This window comes from Equus przewalskii, chromosome 1, assembly GCF_037783145.1.
Source record: "Equus przewalskii isolate Varuska chromosome 1, EquPr2, whole genome shotgun sequence".
NCBI lineage: Eukaryota > Metazoa > Chordata > Mammalia > Perissodactyla > Equidae > Equus > Equus przewalskii.
The window spans coordinates 1,135,821-1,153,680 of NC_091831.1; the positions used below are offsets into that span (position 1 = coordinate 1,135,821).

The window sequence follows — 17,860 nt, forward strand, 5'->3', positions numbered from 1 at the left end:
AGCCGCCACAGGGGCGCGACCAGGCTGTGCCAAGTGCTGCAGCGAGCCCTTGGGAGGCTTGCCCGGCGTACGGCGCCGCCTGCCCCCGCCACCCGGGCCTGGATGAGAGCCGTGATGGCCCCGTGCATGTGCCCGTGCAGGCACGGGTGGAGGGTGGTGGGTCTCCTGTGCTGCCGCCTGAGAACCGATATCCCGCTGCAGTTCCTGGTCCCACGAGCAGGAGAACGGCCGGAGCAGTGTGGGCCCTCAACCCGCCGTCCCAGAGCCTCGGGCCGGGTCAGCGCCGCCTGCAGCAGACCTCACCACGGAGAAGCTGGCCTCTGTGTGTGGGCTGCAGGCCCGCTTCCTGGCCTAGGAGGTGCCACTCCAAGGTCACACAGCTGGGGTTGGCAGGGCCGCGCTGAGCCTGCCTTTGACCTGGACGCCCCTGTGGCTGGTCGCTGGGCAGAGCTCTCGCACAGCACTTGGTACTCAGTCGGGGCATCAGCCTGGGGGCTCTGGGGCTGCATCCGGGGGACACACGCCTCCAAGTCCGCAAAGATTGAGTGACATCAACAACTTATTAAATGAAATAGAAAAACTAGTTTGTAGACACATGCGACGAGGGAAAAATAGCTGAAACAGAGTCGATTAGGAGCTGGCCTTCTCATCAGGCTATCTCCCCTTGGCAGGTGTGGAAGCTACTTCCTTTTTTGTTTTCTAACAGCTGACAACAGAACCGTCACGGCAGAACATGATGTGTCTGGCTGGTAACAGCTCACTGAGTGAGTCTGGAAGTGTGAATTGACCTCTAATTCTGACAGTGGCCCCGATTTTGACAGTAAAACGTCTTTCTTTACTGGGAGTTTTTGCCTTAACTATTCCCCAGGGGCAACAACCCTGGGCCTGCTTGTAAAGCACAGCTGCCCCGGCTGCTCCTCCCGACACGCCGAACCCGCGAGAGGCCAGGGGGGGCCGAGCTGGGCGCCTACCTCCACCACGGACTTGGAGTCCAGTCGGAAGTTGAAATCGCCGAAGACGAAGTAGGACACCTTCTCGAATCGCTGGTCGATGATTCTGGGGAGAGAAGGAGATGGGTTACTGACGCACTGAGGCCACCCTGCCACACGCGGCCACCAGCTGTTCCCCGGCCAAGCGCCTTCTGTCGCCTCCACTGAAGGCAGACGGCACCCCAAAACTCAGCACCGTGGCCCCGGCCAGCACACGCCACCAGACAGCATGCGGCTCTCTCAACACCAGCACGCGTGTGCTGCCAACACGTCCTCCCCGGCGGGGCCAGGGCGGCACTGAATCCACAGCTGGTGGAAAACTCCAGGCTGCATGGAGCAGGAACGGCTTCCCAGGAAAACCAGGATTCAGGAGACCCGGCGGGAGGCCGACGGGCAGTGTGCACTGCGTGGGGAGCAGCGCCATTGCTGGCCGGAGCCCGGCCCAGGCGCCCACACAGCTTGCGCCTGGCCTCAGAGGCTCCTCGCAGAAGGAGGCAGCGTGAAGCTGTTCTGGAAGTGAATGTGCTGTCCCCACTAGGACGTGCAACGTTACAAAGGAACAGCAGCTGCGTCTTTTCTTTTTAAAAATTTTTTCCACATATTTTAAATCAAGCACAACCTGTGTCATAAAGATTTTTCAACTGAAAAACACGTCTGACAGTGAGGGTGTCGGTGGCCCCTTCTAGAGACTTCCTCCCCCATCACAATACGCCTTGAGAAGGGCTCACAGCGCAGCCCTCCCCCCGCCACCACGTGGCGCAGCGCCGTCAGTGCCCGTGGCTGTGGAGGGCGAAGCAAAGTGCCAGCGACTTCTGACGAGACCATCAGCGGGCAGAGCGTGTCATGCACAGAGGAAAGGAGCACGCGGGGCCACGGTCCGTCCTTGGCCCAGCTGTGGCTTCACTACCACACTTGCTGGGACAGAGCCGCTGGGGGTGAGGGGCGTGGGGGGTGCAGGGGCGCGGGCTGCGGGCACTGTCCAAACAGACCACATCCTGAGATGCACTTTTAAAATCTAAAAGTCACGAGGCAAAGGCTAGGGAGAACGTCTTAACCGGATTAACTCAGAACCTTCTGGCTGGCTACCAAGAAAGCCAGTGTCCCGTCGTCCGCCCCCCAGTGCAGATGCAGGCTGTGGGCCAGCCTGGCCCTGTCACGGCCTTTTCCACTTGACTCATCAGCTGAAGAAACAGAAGAAACGACAGAGGCGTGGTCTCCTCTTCCACGTCTTCAGCGTCACAGGGGTGGCGTCTGGTCCTGCCGTGTGCTCTGTGAGGCACCTCGGCCACACCGCCCCTGAGGGAGAGCCAGGAGGGTGGCGGCAGGCAGCATGCGAGGCCCCGGCTCCCGCACTACGTCAGGGCACGCACGTGGTGTGGGCATGGGGTGAACCTGCTGGCAGTCTGTTCAACTGGCGCTGGCTGAGGGAAGAAGTCCGTGGTTGCTTTAATTCGCATGCCCCCGTCACCAGGCAGCTGGCCATCCCCTCATGTGGTCACCGGAATCTGTATCTCCCTGTCTGCTGGTGTGCAGAGCCTATTTCTTTTTGTAGCTCTGTGCCTTTCTCTTTCTGAATTCTTGGAGTATCCCTGTGAATTGTGATATCATCCTGTGTCTGCACAGACGTGGCACACACTCCTCAGTGGCCTTCTCACTTTGTCTATGGTGTCTTTTGTCATGAGGAAGTTTTAATTTTCATGCAACCAAATGTACCGATTTCCCCTCACGGCTGCTGGTGTCGTCTCCCAGCCCAGATCACGAAAGGGTCTTCATCTTGGAGGGAGAGTCTACTGTAGCCTTTAATCCATCGGAATTAGTGTGAAGCAGGGGCCTACGCTGATCGATGCTCCTAGCGGTCGATCGACCCATACCATTTATTAAACATTCATCCTCTTTCCACAGAGTTCCTATAGCACAAAATTCTCCAAATTACATGGGTCTTTTTGAGACTCTCTCTTCTTTTCTGCAGATCTTTTATCTATTCCTGTAGGCTTTTAATCAATATGACTTTATATAGGGAAACCCTTCTTGTTGACAATTCTTTTAAAAACCGTCTCAGCTATTTTCACACTTCTCTTGCATATTAATCACTGGGTCATCTTGCTAAATTCCATGAAAAGTCTTGTTTTCCTTTTTAATTGGAATCATCTTCAATTTATACTTGAAGAGAAAGGACATAGTTTAACAGATCGTTATTAATAGTCCAAGACGACCAGTAATTTCATTTACTTGTTTTAAAATCAAATCTTTCTGTGGAGGAAATACTGCTCAGGAATGAAAGCTCGAAGCGCGCCAGCAGGAGGCCCATCTGACGCAGCTCCACGGCCTCGCCAGCGCGTCCAGGACCAGCGCTCGCGCTCCTCCCTTCCCGCCCGCCCGCACTGGCCAGCGAGGGACAGGACCCTGCCCTCACGGCACTCAGTCCGGCAGCAGGAAGCTATCTGAGCCATGGCCGGAAAGATAAATCTTCTTCTGCTGTTAAACATCTTTAGAAGAAAAAAACACCTTCATGGACCTTTCTAGGAGCCACGCCTTCGTGGGCTCCTAGAAAGACCAACAGGAGAGTCCTCCCATTAGCCCCTCGGGACACGGGCTTCCTGGGCCCCCATCTCACACGTGCGGGGTCTGGATCCTGGGCACAAAGCCCCGACACGAAGCGAGAAGACAGTGACTCGAGGTGCTCTCATGAGGATGCCCTGTCCCACCCCCACTGAGGGCGCATCCTTCTACCGGCCCGGCTCTGACGATGCTGCTGCAAGCCCGCCTTCCAGGACCAGCCAGAGGTCCAGAGAACTGACCATCGTGGTTCAGTCACACTGTTCTTCTCTAAAAAACCCAAACTTCACAGCCAGTCACGTGACTGATTTCCGGCTGTTTGTGGAACCTGCACAGGAACTTCTCAGGAGGCTGATGCCCAAGCCAGAAGGGACCCCACAGGGCCGGCCCTGTGGCTGACTGGTTAAATTCCCATGCTCCGCTTTGGCAGCCTAGGGTTTTGTGGGTTCAGATCCTGGGCACAGACCTAACACCGCTCATCAAGCCATGCTGAGGCAGCGTCCCATATAGCAGAACTAGAATGACCTACAACTAGAATATACAACTATGTACTGGGGGCCTTTGGGGAGGGGAAAGAAAAGAAGGGACCCCTCACGAAACGCAGCCTGCACGGTGAACCCAGAGGCAGCTGGTCGCTCCCTTGCTGGCTCGGCTCGCAGACCCACCTCCGTCTGCCATCTCTGCCAGGCTCAGCAATGCCCGTCAGTTTTCTGTGCTCCCCTCCAGCCACAGCCCCAGCCCTGACACCCTGTGGCCACCAGCCTGCCCACCCCTGCTTAGCAGCCCACGCTGCCCTGGTTTGAGGAGTCACTCACATTCATGCAGCTCTGTTGACATCCCTGCGCTTCAGCAGCAAGGTGACGGCCAGCTCCCTGTGGTGGCTGAGGGTGGACGGGCAGGAGGCCCTTAGCGGACGTGCTCCCTTCTGTCCCTTCCTCTCTCTTGTGTTCCCTCTGCTCCCCCCACCCAGCCACTGCTGTGCACGCCCCTTCCTCCACCCACGGGGCACGGCTCCTCAACCAGAGCCCAGCCGCCTGGCCAGGCTGCTCCTTGGACAGGATTCCTCGAAGGCCCTGAGGAACATGCCCTTGGGGTGTGTCAGGGTGTGGCCGTGAGCAGAGGGGACGCTGTTGGCACGACCATTTCCTAACACATCTCTGCTGCTCAGGGGAGGCACTGCTGTGTGGCTGCGGGGCCAGAGGACGTGGCAATGGGAACACTGGCACGGCGCTGGGGACAGGGCTGAGGGCAGCCTGAGAGGGCGGCTGGCTCGTCCACTTTGTGCTGTCAGCGGTCACAGCCCCATCACCCACTGTCATCACACCATCGTCACAGTGTTGCCAAGCGTCACCGTCACACAGCATCATCACACCATTGTCACACGAGATGTCACGCAGCACCCTTCTCCCAGCCGGCACGTGATCTCATTCTACCCAGAGCGGTCTCTCCCTTTTCTTTCTTAGTATTTTTTAAAAGAGAAACTAAACCAAAGCAAAGCTCCAGCTCAATTTTGCTGAAGGGAAGAGAGCTGAAGCCGATGGGAGAGGAGCTGTCCCACATCCTGGGCAGAAACACCATAAATGTCAAAACAGCGACACATTTTATCTTAATAATTTGCCAACTTCTGCTTATTAAAAAGCACAAGACGGGCCGGCCCGGTGGCGCAGCTGTTAAGTTTGCACATTCGGCTTCTCAGAGGCCCGGGGTTCGCCGGTTCGGATCCTGGGTGCGGACACTGCACCACTTGGCAGAAGCCATGCTGTGGTAGGCATCCCATGTATAAAGTAGAGGAAGATGGGCACGGATGTTAGCTCAGGGTCAGCCTTCCTCAGCAAAAAGAGGGAGATTGGCAGTAGTTAACTCGAGGCTAATCTTCCTCAAAAAAAAAAAAAAAAAGCACAAGAGCACACACATTCCTTAGGAAAATTCAACGTAGAAAGTGATAAAAACTTTTGGATTAATAGGCTAAAATTCACTGCTCAGTTGTTCTCTCTCAACACTCTGCTTCTGTTGTGTTGGTGAACACGCAGGTTGATTTAAACGTTGAGCGCACGGCTGCAGGAACAAGGACACATCCAGAGAGGTGTGGGAGGACGGTGCACGTGTCACGGATGCATCGAGTCTGTTTCTTGCCGAGCATTCCTCCTCTGCTCCCCGAGCCTCAGGGCACTAAGCTCAGTGGATGATGGCTGAGGGGTCATGAGAAAGCAGGGAAGCATGTTAATAGGCGCCCATCAATTCCCAACTATTTCCTGAGCCAAACACTCACATTGAATCCCAGCCGTAAAGAACTCCACCTGTTCTCGCACAATAGCGCTCTGCACTGGAACCAGGCAGTGCCGGGGCTGGCGGCTGATGGGCGGCAAGGAGCCTGGGGTCACATGTCCCTAAGAACACCCAAGAGCCAGTTTACAAGGCACTGCAGTGACCCTGCGTGGTCCCACGGCTCTCGCACTTCCACGCGAGCGAGGGCTGAGGCCACCGATTTATTCACCTGGCTAACGTATCACGCTGAACTGTCCTCACTTTTGACGGAAAGGAAATGAAAGATTACAAAGAAATGTAAACAGCTGACCCCCTAAGCATGAATTAAGGAAATAAATGATCAGGGCTGCCTGGTGGCACAGTGGTTAAGTTCACGGGCTCCACTTCGGTGGCCCAGGGTTTGCAGGTTTGGATCCCAGACCCACACACCACTCATCAAGCCATGCTCTGGCAGCGTCCCACATACAAAATAGAGGAAGACGGGCATAGATGTTAGCTCAGGTCCAATCTTCCTCATCAAAAAAGAAAAAGGAAGTAAATGACTATGTAGCTAATTAAATGGTAAAACTCATTTTGAGGTAAATCCTTTTTTAAAAAGACTAACAAATTTCAGCTTTAATATCTAAGTAAACTTCAAAAAGCCCTAGACTGTTCAGAGAGGAAAAGCACTACCTTCTTGAGGCTTCCTGGGGGTCGAGCCTCTCCACCCCACTGCCCTCAGGCCGAGGCTGCTCAGGGACTCCTGGTGAGGCCTCCTTCCTGGTGATGGGCAGGACACGCCAACTGCCAGAGCCATTTCATCGGCATGTCTAGAATCTTGTAATACTATCATTAAAAACCTAAACTTTATCATATTTCCGTGCCCCGCTGTTTTTGATATAATGGCCTGAGCCCATTAATAACCCCCGCCGTCTCGAAAGGTCGCGCAGCAAGCAGCAAGATGAAGGGGCTGTCACGGGCCAGGCAATCACCTGAGTGCCAGGCCGCTGCCCTCCCCACACGCATTTTTAATTTCAATATAGTGCCATTTGGACCAGGAGAAAAAAAAGAGTTGTTTTAAAATTAATTACCTTGTCAGGAGCTATTATGATTGAGAAGTAGGCCCACATCCATATCATGTGCCTAATTCAAAAAGAGAATTACAAGAAGAGCCATAAAAATCCATTTTTTAGGTCTTGAAGAGGGAGTCTCTCTGTGTTCTGACAGGCAGTTTCATTACGGGACAGCTGGCCGGGAGAGGCGCTGACAGGGACTGCGTCACAGGCCCGCACAGCGACCAGGGCCGCGCACGTGCGCCTCGGCAACAACAGAGCCCAGGACGCTGCAGGCGGAAGCCCTCTGACACGAGACAAGGGCCCTGCGGGAGTCACAGGTTACACGCTCGGAAACTACCGCGGTCTAACAGCCCTGAAAGCCGGGGCGGGAGCACCACGGGGCTGCTCAGGGCGGTCCCCCCAGGAGCTGTGGTTCGGAAGGCGAACGGGACTGGGTGGCACTCTGCAGGAGCTCTAACACGCGGGTGCCCTTGCCTTCCTCCCTTCTCTGTTTTTTAACTACTAGATGTCGTGGAGTTTGTCTACAATTAGGAATTCACTGACGTCAGTTTTTATTTCTCGGATCTGGTAGAGACCACATTCTCTGGTCAATTTTAAATAGCAAAAACATCAACAACCAAAAATTACTAAAACTGGGCATATATTTTAAGGATTCTTTAAAAGTTTCCCTTAATCTTAAAACATCTAATTGAATGGTTTATTGTAGATATATTCAAGCTGTTTTAAATAAACTGACCAATTTATTTTCACCTTCCTAGAAACGGATGGACTATTTTTCACGACTTCACTTGTCACTTGACCCCACCAGGTGCTGCACACAGGCTGGCTCTGCCCTTGTGGGGCCGGCAGCCCCCAGGTGGACGGTCACTCCATCGTGACAGCCGCCAACACAAGGCAGCAGGACAGTTTATCTGGGATGCACCCGAGGCAGGGACAGAAGAAAGGACCGCGTGCAAGGCAAACAGAAAGGTCTGCCGGCATCAGGGTCAGCACAAGGCATGAGAATGTCTCTGATGTCAAGTCCCAACAGCCAGTGCCTGAGGGCCCCAGCGACCGGCCGGCTGACCAGCTCACACTCAGCACACAGCGCACCCTCCACTACGGGCATCTCCCGGGCCTAACGCCGCAAACGTTCCGTGACTCCTCCGGCCAGCACCTGCCAGCAAGCTGCCCCAAGCCAGGGAGGCCCCAGGCCCCAGCACACGCATCCGTCAGCCGGGTGGGCCGAGAGGTGCCCGCCACGTCGCAAACACCACTGCACCCCGTGCCGAGCCGTGGAGCTCCCCAACCTCAGGCATGCACAGACCCTCAGCCACTCTCACGGGAGAGGCCTGGAGAAGTCACAGCCCAATACGGCAATGGCCTCGATGGAGCAGAACAGGAAGGAGAACTGGGCCAGGGCAAGTTCCGGTTGGTGAGGGGTTAATTAGAAAAGTCCACTCTTTCCCACGACCTCCGCCCGCCTCAGCTGTTCCACATTTCTGAAACGCCCCTTCTTGTCTTAGCTGGTCCCGAATTCAGGTGTTGGAAAGAGCCCACGAGGCCCCACTAGGTACTGAACTGTGTCCCCAAAATTCCCATGCTGAAGCCTTGCCCTGCACGTGACTGCACTGGTGAGGGGGCTGCTAAGGAGGTTCAGTGGGGTCATCAGGCTGGGCCCCGATCCCGCACAGCAGGTGGCCTCATAAGAAGAGGCTCCAGAAGGCTCTCCGCTGTGTGAGGACATGGTGCGAAGCCAGGAAGCGGCCTCACCAGAAGCAGACCACCTCGGACCTTGCGCCTTCAGACTGAGGAAGCGAGCGCAGGCAGTTTCAGCCAGGAGACCCGCGATGCCTCGTACGGCAGCCGCACTGACTGAGAGTCCCAGCCTGGGGGGCTGCGTCCTCTCTGGCGCAGGCCTCAGTTTCCTCCTCGGTGCGCTCGTGGCTGCTTCCCGAGGTGGGAGTCCAGGGGTGGGGGGCTTCAGGCCCCAGTCACCAGGCCGGCACTTCTCAATCGTTAGGTCACCGCTTGGCAACCTCTGAACATCTGTGTCCCCGACCCAGGACCGCCTGGGGCACAGCTGCCCCGACCCAGCTGGAGAGTCGCCCTGAGCTTCCCCTCAGCAGTTACCGTTTCCATCTGTTCTTTAAACATAGCATTTCCTTATTAAACATGCTTTCTCTACACTGAGAATCACCTTGCAAACTCTGCTAGGTCGGCTCAGTTGCTGCCACAAGCCAGACAGCGGCAGAGAAGCCCCTGAGCCTCCCGCGGCTGCTTCGTTCCTGGAACGTCTGGCAGAAAAGGCAAGAGCTGGAATCTCAGAAAGCTGACAGAGCCTTCAAAAACTTTGGTACCAGCAAACACTGGAAACGACACTTGACCTCACTAGTTTTGAGGAAACGTGACTGCCCTGCGTTCCCCAGCCTGGTGTGGGCGTGGTGCCACCTGGTCACAGCGCAGAGCACCAGGCCACGCTCCAGGAGGGCAGCACCGCTCGCCACGGCACCCTGCTTGTCAGCAAAGCGCCGAGAACATCCCAGAGGCTGAGGAGAGGGCAGACGAGCAGAGGGGCCGCTGGGGGGGAACACAGCAGGTACAGCCAGGTCCCCCCCACTGCGGGCATGAACAGCACAGAGCCACAAAGGCGAGCAGCAGACGGAGGTGCCCAGCAGGACGCATTCCCATGATGCTTGAAGATGTCTGTCCACGGGCTTATGGATGGTCACACACGTAAAAACATAAATCACACAAACGTGCAACAAAAATATAAACATCAGCACACGTGTTCACATGCAGCAACAGAAGTGTGCATGCGTGTGTGACAGCAGGACAGGTGTAAAAGGAATGACAGGCACTAATTGGAGACGGTGTGTGGTGGGGGAGCAGGACAGGGGTTCAGGATGGGGTAGACAGGGGCAGCGGCATGTCCGTGCTGCTTTTCTGAACAGGACACACAAGGCAAACACGGGAAAACGGAGACCTCACAGCGGAGGGGTGGGTCTGACTTCTCGCAGCTTTGTACACTTTTCTGGATGCTTATTCTTCAATAAAATAAAATAAAAGGTAATTACAGCTGCCATCAATCATCTAAGACGGTAGGATTACCAAGCCCATTTTGTTGGCACTACAGCTGGACACACGTCCTCAGTGGGCACCTTCCCACCAACGCCGTGAAGACACCAGGAGCCCGGAGACTCAGGCAGAGAGGCTGCGGAGGAATGGGGGGGCTGGCCGTCTGGCCCCGGACTCCACGCTGTCCAAGGGTGGCTCCAAACAGACGCGTGACAATGGCCACCTGGGCCTCAGACCAAAGAGCTACCACCAGGAAAGACAAGGCACCCTGCACTGGGGGCAGTGGGAGTGGGGAGTCAGGCGGCGGCTCCCCGCGGGCCGGGCGGGGACTGCCTTTGCCTGGAGATGGGGCGGCTTCTCTTTTGCTCTCCACACAGCAAGGGGAGTTCTGGGAACGGCCTGAAGAGCAACACTGAGGTTGGAGGGTCTTTGAGCGGCTGACGGCTGACTGATGACCACCCCTCCGACCACAAAGGGGGCTGTGTGGCCACGGCATCACATCGCCTCTCCCTGGGAAACTAATTGCTCTCAATTGTTCCCAGCAACATTATTTTTCTGGCAATCATTTCCTCTGAATGCCCAAAATGAGCATGAAACAACTCTTTTGACCGGACATAAAAGTTAAATGTCCCAATGTTGATCAAATTAACTTCAGCGCTGTGACAATGGACTATATTTGTGAGAAAATAATGGGGGGTACAAAGGGGCACTTTATGCCGAGATTTCACAGTTGTAATGTAAAAATGTTTCTGTTGAACTAGGCCAGGCCACATTTCAAAGGGGAGACAGAGAGCCCTGTCACTTGTGGAAAAAAATCTCATTTCACGGCCCAAAGCTCAGGAGGCTTCGGGAAGTGTCAGCGTTTGGCGCCTCAGGAAGGACTGTGCGAGCTGAGGCCTCTGCTTCTGGTTTAATCCCCAAATGCTCCCCAAAGAGCTTAACTGTGTGTCACAGGGTGCCACCTGCACCCACGGCCCGCAGAGGGTCTGAGCACCAGCTCCTGGGGCAGGGGGACCCCGAGCCTGCATCTCCCAAACCCCGTGCACCGCTCACCTCCCAGTCTCTCAGCTTGACACTCTTCATTAACTAGGGTTTGTCTTCTTTTTTTAACCTCTCATAACAAGAGATTAAAAGCAAAAAATTCATAAGTTGCACAAAAAAAATAAAGATTATTATTTGTAATAAAAACCCAAAGGAACCAGTGGCTGCAGTTTATTGACAGTGACACTCTCATCTTCTGGTGTCTCAAGTCTATGCCCTTCCAGGCAGGCCCATGCTGGGGAAGGCTCCCCGGCTATGGCTGCGGGCAGGAGGGCACCCCTGCCAGGTCATGGAGACGCACGCTGTCCCTGACGGCCGTGGTGCTGGGTGCTCTGTGTCACTCGCAGCTGGTGCCACCGGAAGGTTGAACCCCAAGGAGTGCCCACACTTCAGACAAGGAGGGTGTGTCTCTCCAGGGTTTTTAATGAAGTTTCTATTTTGGAATCATCTCAGATTTGTAGAAAAGTTGCACACACAGCTCTGGGTGCCTCTCAGTTCTTGCACAGGGTTCCCCCAACCAGCCCCCAGGGACGAGGACTTCAGGCTGATGCTCTGCCCTTCCCCGGGCCTGAGGCCACACGCTCCGACAGAAACATGGCCCTAGAAGCTTTACAAGGAGCCGGAGCCGGGAAAGGCAGCTCCCCTCTCAGGAGCTCCTGGCCATCCCCTGCTTCCGCGTGGAGCCCAGCAGACAAAGCTCGCAGAGGTTCCCAACGCCGTGAATGGGGCACTGTTGGTGGCGGCGTCCATTGAAAGGGCCGGCGTGGCATTGTCCTCCCAATCGGCAGAGCAGAATGCAGTCTGATGGTGGCTGCCAAAAGGTTAGCAGCCCGGATGAAAGGGCGGCCCGGTACTCACGGCCCCCACAGAGCTGCCCTTTGTGCGGTGCCGGCCCTGCGCAGCGGAGGTCCGGATCTGTGGCTGGCTGAGCTCCCACAGCAGCGCTTCATGGGAACGGGAAGCCGCAGGAGCGTGCCCTAGACCCAAAGGCTGCTTTCCCGGAGGCCGTGGAGGAACAGCAGTTTGGGGCAATGACACATTTTAATGCTACGCCCGCTGCCAACCTGACCAGCTTATTCATGGATCCATCTCAGCCCATGCTCCGCGGGAGGTCCCAGCGAGAGAGGGACCCGTCAGACTGCAAGACCGCACAGGGCCATGACCTGGACTAGGTCCTTGCTCCCGGGCCGCTGGCTCGCTGTCTGCCCACAGTGCCCCAGCCAAGCAGCCCCCAGGGAGGCCAGCCCTCAGCTGCTGCCAGGCGACCCCTCACAGGAGGATGACTTCTTCGCCTCCTGCGGATGGAGACACTGTGTTCCTGGCCAGGTGCCGTCAGGCCAGTGCCCACCTGAGTGTTTGAACCTGCTCAGGGCAGGGCTGGCCTTTTCGACTCCAGGGGCCTCAGCACAGATGGGGTGATGCTGGGCCTGCATGCTGGATGTACTCCAAAGCAGGTCTGGATGAGAACGGAAGATCAAGGACTAGTGGATGAGCTGGCTGAAGGCTGAGACACCCCAGCACTGGGACACGGGGAGCCCCCTGTCACGGGCAGTCGTGAGTCAGCACGCTGAGACACAGGGAGATGGGGAGCCCCTTGTCATGGGCAGTCGTGGGTCAGCATGCTGTGGGACAGTACCGGGCCTCACCCAGTGCTGGGCCGAGAGCTCAGGTTCAGGTTCAGGTCCACTCTGGCCCTCCATCGCCTCAGTGTTAGTCCCACCTCTGAGCCCAGCTCAGTCTGAGCCCGGGAAGCCAATAGGGCCCCTGAAGAGTGCCCAACTGCGCTCAGGCTAAAGGGCCAGGCTCTCAGTGTGCAGGAGTACCAACAGACGCACCAGACCCCCATGTCCCACACTCACGGTCCCTCTGCGTGGACCTGGCAGGCGGCCGCAGGTGACAGGGTGCTCGGACAGGATGAGGGACCTGATCTCAGGGTCCCTGGAGGTGACCTGATGACCACCGTGATACATCTGGCTAATGTGAGCACAGGGATGAGACTCCTTGTCCAGAGCACATCCCTGTGGAGCCCGGTGGGAATCCAGATGGAATGTGCACGCAGCAGGTAAGGGGCCCACGCAGGCCATGGCCAAGGCTGAACTGCACTGAGCCGTACTACGGCCAGGCCCAAAGCCCAGGGATCCTGGGTACAGGCAGGAGGGGTCAGAGGTCAGAGTCCTAGAAGGAGGACCAGAAAGAGGCTGGCTCATAACACGGGGCTGAGAAGCCAGGCAGCCACAGTCCTTGGCGCATTTACGTGGACACACAACTTGGCGTCCTGGTGTGTGGGGGCAGAGGCCAGGGTGGGGGTTCCTGGAGAAATCTGAGATCACCTAGGCAGAAATGGGAAGACATCCATCCTGCAGTAACAGCTGTCCTAAGCACAAGCGGGTCATCGATGGTCACTTAGGCCACAGGACACTGGTGGGAGAGGACTTCAATTTGAGGACTAAGCACAACAAGCAGACCTAGGCTACTACGCTGAGCTTTAACAAAAGGCCCGTGCAGAAATCAAGAGGGACGCGGGTCCCCAGACCAAAGAGATCCTACTACTGGGGGTGCGAGGGGCTGCCTTTCTTCCCCAGATGACAGCCCATCAGCTCTGACCCCTATGACAGTCACATGAGGATGTCACAGATGATGGCAGGTCCCATAGGACTCAGGGCAGAAGGGTCCTGAAAACCAGCTGTGAGAGGGAAGCAAGCAGCAGCGATGGAGGAAGGGGAGGCCAGCAGGAAGCCTAGGCAGGAAGCACAAGTGGTTTCCCCACTCTGAAGACCACCGACATCCCTGCCCTGCCCCGGCGCCCCGCCAGCAGCCAAAGGCCTGGCTGGACTGTGGAAGAGCAGGGCCAGGAGGGAGGTGGCGCTCAGCCCAGCTGGGCCACACGGGCTTCGCTGAGCTGACCCTGCAAAGCCAGGGCCACTCCAAGGTGCTCAGAGCCGAGCCCGGCAGGGGTGGTGGGCTAGAGCCCTGGGAAGGCACCGGCCGTGACCAGCACAACCCCGTGGAGCATACACTTCTCGGTCCACAGCCAAAACGCGGACATCAGGCTCCAAGACGCTTCAGCTGACATCTATGTTCTGCCGCGGCTCAGGGGAACTTTCTTGTTTTTCCCACAGAACAGAAGACAAGTGGGGTGCCCACCTTGGGTCTGTGAGGTAGAGCCCTTCGGGCCTTGGGACGGGGGTCGGGACTTGTGCCGTATCAATGGGCAACATTTGCAGTTTCATAGTTTTGGCAAATAGGAAAAAACAGATGAGGAAAAGTGGCCCAGAGCGGAGCTGCGAGCCCCATGGAGGAGCCGGCCGCCCGGCACCCACCTGTCGAGCACGTAGCCCAGCGCCTTGTGCCGGATCCCCGAGTACACGGACGGGCTTGTCTCCCATGCAACCAGATTGGAAGCGTCGTGGAACAGGTGGATGTTCACCAGGTCGAAGGCGCTGCGGAGACAGAGAAGGAGGCTCAGCAACAGGGCGATGCCACCGGCCCCCTGGTGCAGCTGCTCCCATGCTGCTCCTGCCCGGGCTCCCCAGGGGCCCCAGGGCTAGTGGCGGGCAGGGTGGCCTGCACCCTGTGTTCCTGCCCTCCACAGCCACTCCAGGCTGACCCAGAGTATGTCCTCCTACCTGGTCAGAGGAGGACACATGGGACCTTAAGTGTAAGTCTTTAAACCTCTTTGCAAATGCAGTTACTCTGGCCAACTGAAAAGGGAGCTATTTCTTGTTAAAGGAAATGACCTACACACAATCATGGAAACTTTCCTCAAGCTGTTGGCCAAACCAGGAGGAGGAGGAGGAAAGAGGAGGAGGAAAGAGGAAGAGGAAGAGGAGGGAAAAGCAAGAGAAGGAGAAGGGAGGAGGAAAAGGAAGAGGAGGGAAGAGGAGGATAAGGAGGGAAGACGAGGAGGAAGAGGGAAGAGCAAGAGGAGGAAAAGGGAAGAGGAGGGGGAGAAAAGAAGAGGAGGAGGAGGAGGAGGAAAGAGGAAGAGAGGAGCAGGAGGAAGCTGCCTCTCCAGGCCTGAGCTCCCTCCAAGGTCAGCTGGTGGCTCGGCCCAAGCAGCCCAGTGCCTGTCAGCAGCTCACTGGAGGGACCCCTGTGACGTGGGGGTGGGGGGCACTAAGTGGTTCATCTCACTCAAGAAGCCCCAGCTCACAGCCCGGAGCAAACCCTCTGGGAAACCCCGGCAGCCTTGCTGTGTGTCTCCGCATCTGCAGGAACAGGGTGAGGCTGGAATTCAGCCATCAGTCTGTCTACACCCCGGAGAGACCCTTGCACGACTGAGGACGTGTCTGCCTCACACTGAGGACGGTGCAGTGATGCGAGCACGCCACGGTGATCCACAGAGCCGGGACCACCGGGCCCCAAGAGCCAGCGGACCTGTGCACTGACAACAGCCATCTCCTCAGGGTGACAGTAAAGAAGCGGACTCCCCTCCTATGACCCCAGGACCCCAGCAACCCCGCCTCCTCAGGTCCACCCCCGTGTGGCCCCTCCCATACTGTGCCAAGGTGTGACCAATTGCAAAAGGTGGACGCAGTGGCCCAGCACTCCCTGGATTAGGGACGAAGACAGTGGCTCTGTCTGGGCTCCCTGGCCCCGCCTGGGGAGAGCCCCAACCTGAGTGGGCCCAGGACGGGGCTGCTGCCGGCCCTGCTGCTCCTGCCCCCTGGGCATCCCCAGGCTGGAGAGTTGTTGGCTGATGCTGGAACCCTGATGGGGGCACTCCAGTCCTGGCGGGTGCTTCAGAGCCTGCCAACAGCCCCCAGCTGTCCCCTGCATGGCCATCAGGCACCCAATAGGGTCCACATCCCCAACCTGGACAAGCCCATCAGCCAGCATGAGGCCCTTCCCCAGGTCCTGCTTATGGTGGCACACGCCCGCCCTCAGAGCCCCTGTACCCTCAGTCCTGCCAGCTGCTCCCAGGTGGCAGGGTGCACGCTCGGGGAGACGCGTGGCCTTCAGTGCGTCAGGAGAGCGGATAACAAGCCTCCTCTCACGGTAGAAAGGGTGGGGCTCATGCCTCAGAGAGGGCCACGCCTGCGGTCCCCAAGCTGGAGGGTCCACTTCACCTGTGCTCAAGCGCCCACCAGGACGTGCTGCTGGACCAATCACACCACCGCACGGGGCCACGGTGGGACCACCAGAGGCGGGGCTGCCAGGAGCAGCAGTGGCTGGCAGTGCGGGTGCTCAGCCTCACGCCGACAGGAGGAGCAGCATGGCCTTCGGTGGGGAGCCTAGATGCTGCACTCACAGGGCCAGGCGACAATACTCCGTGTCACACAGCATCACCGAGAACAAAAAGGGTCAAAGGGCACGGGTTCGGGTTGCAGCCTCTGCTGGGACGCTCGCCACACACCACTTGTGCAAAACACAAAAGGAGGAGATGTCCTGAGAGTTGACAGAGGGAGATGGTCGAGACAGTCACATACCAGTCCGCGACACACCATCTTGTCCGGACAAAGCCTTTTCTGGACCACTTGCACTGAAAAATAAAGAGGTTACACAAATAAATTGGCTTACGAGTGGAAGGAGAGGGACACACGTAACACACACGATCAGGGGCCACATGTGACGCATCTACAGTCAGAGGAAAACGACGTCAGCCTCTCAGCACCGAGACGCTCGCTGTGACGCAGAGCTCCATGGGCACGAGCTCGCCAGGGCCACGGGCAGTGTGGGTAGGAAAGGGACAAGAAACAGCACCACCCCGCCCTCGAGAGAAGCCGCAAGGAAACCGCCATCAGCACAGGCACGCGAGGAGCGCCTCCAGAGGAAATCAGGATGCGCGCGCTGGCCGCCCCACACAAGCCTGAGCGGCAGCATCCACAGAGACGTCCTGGATGGCGGGCGAGCTGGCGAGGGACAGGAAGTCTGAGGCTGCAGAGACGTGAGCGGGCCTGCCAGGAAGGCCCTTCCTCGAGAGCGGCTACGGGAGCGAGGGGCTTGGCACAGCTCTGCGCCTGCGATGCTGATTCTAGAGAGCTGAGCCGCGGCAGACGGGACAGTGCGGAGCCTGTAGACAGAGGAGGGGCAAACCAGAGACCCAGTGACTGCTGCCGCCACACTCGCCTACCCCTGAGAATAACCTTTGTCTAGAATCCGCACTCTTCTCTTGCTGGTCTGTGACCCGGGGACCAAAGGAGACAGGCAGGGAGGGCACGGGGGGCAGGAGTCACACCTGCGCCTCTCCCACAGCTCTGGCCAGAGGCCGACTGGGCTGGCTACTGCCACGTCCAGCATCGATGACCAGCGACCATCTCACACACTCATGCCCACGCTGGGCAGGGAAGGAGGCTGGGCTGTAGCTGTGATGATGGAAATGTTCTGTGTCACGCTGCCCAATACGGGAGCCACTAGCCATCCAGGGCCACCGAGCACTGGAAGTGTGTGACTGAAGAGCCAAATGCTGCAATGTTATCTTGCGCAATTTTAATTTAAATAGCCACACTGAACACGGGAGCATCACAGCCTAAGCAGTTTGGGGAGTGAGCTCCTCCCCTCTTGCAAACCCCCAGGAGGCAGTGGGAGACCCTCCTGAATCCCCAATCACAAAGACCATGGTGCAAACCCTTCAGCAAACTGGATGAAAATGTCCTGTTTCCCCTCGAATGTCAGCCACCAGGGCAGGGCGTCTACTGTCCCTGGTATTGCCAGCAGGAGCATGGGCCTGGCACACGGTCCTCAGGACAGTGGAGGGAGGAGGGGATGCACCTGCGGGGACTCGGGCGTCCTGCAGGACAGGCAGTGGCAGCAGAGGGCGAGGACTCTGTCCTCCCGTGGGCCTGGATTTGCACGCTGCAGCAAAGAGCTCCCTGTGTGAGAGGAGGGCCCCGAGAATGGGACTGCAGACAGCCCAGCGAGAGCCCTTCCTTTCTGCAGACAACCCAGCTGCTAAAG

General features: G+C 57.4%; 1 protein-coding gene across 2 annotated transcripts in view; it reads right to left on the minus strand.

Annotated features, from left to right (window-relative positions):
* Positions 1–17,860, minus strand: part of INPP5A (inositol polyphosphate-5-phosphatase A) — a 234,673-nt gene that overhangs the window by 44,201 nt on the left and 172,612 nt on the right. For both annotated transcript variants that reach the window (XM_070631482.1, XM_070631473.1), the window contains exons 7-9: positions 16,393–16,445; positions 14,284–14,403; positions 972–1,056 (exon numbers count right to left, since the gene is read on the minus strand). In XM_070631482.1, coding sequence (XP_070487583.1) covers positions 972–1,056; positions 14,284–14,403; positions 16,393–16,445 — 258 coding nt within the window. The remainder of the gene's footprint in view (positions 1–971; positions 1,057–14,283; positions 14,404–16,392; positions 16,446–17,860) is intronic.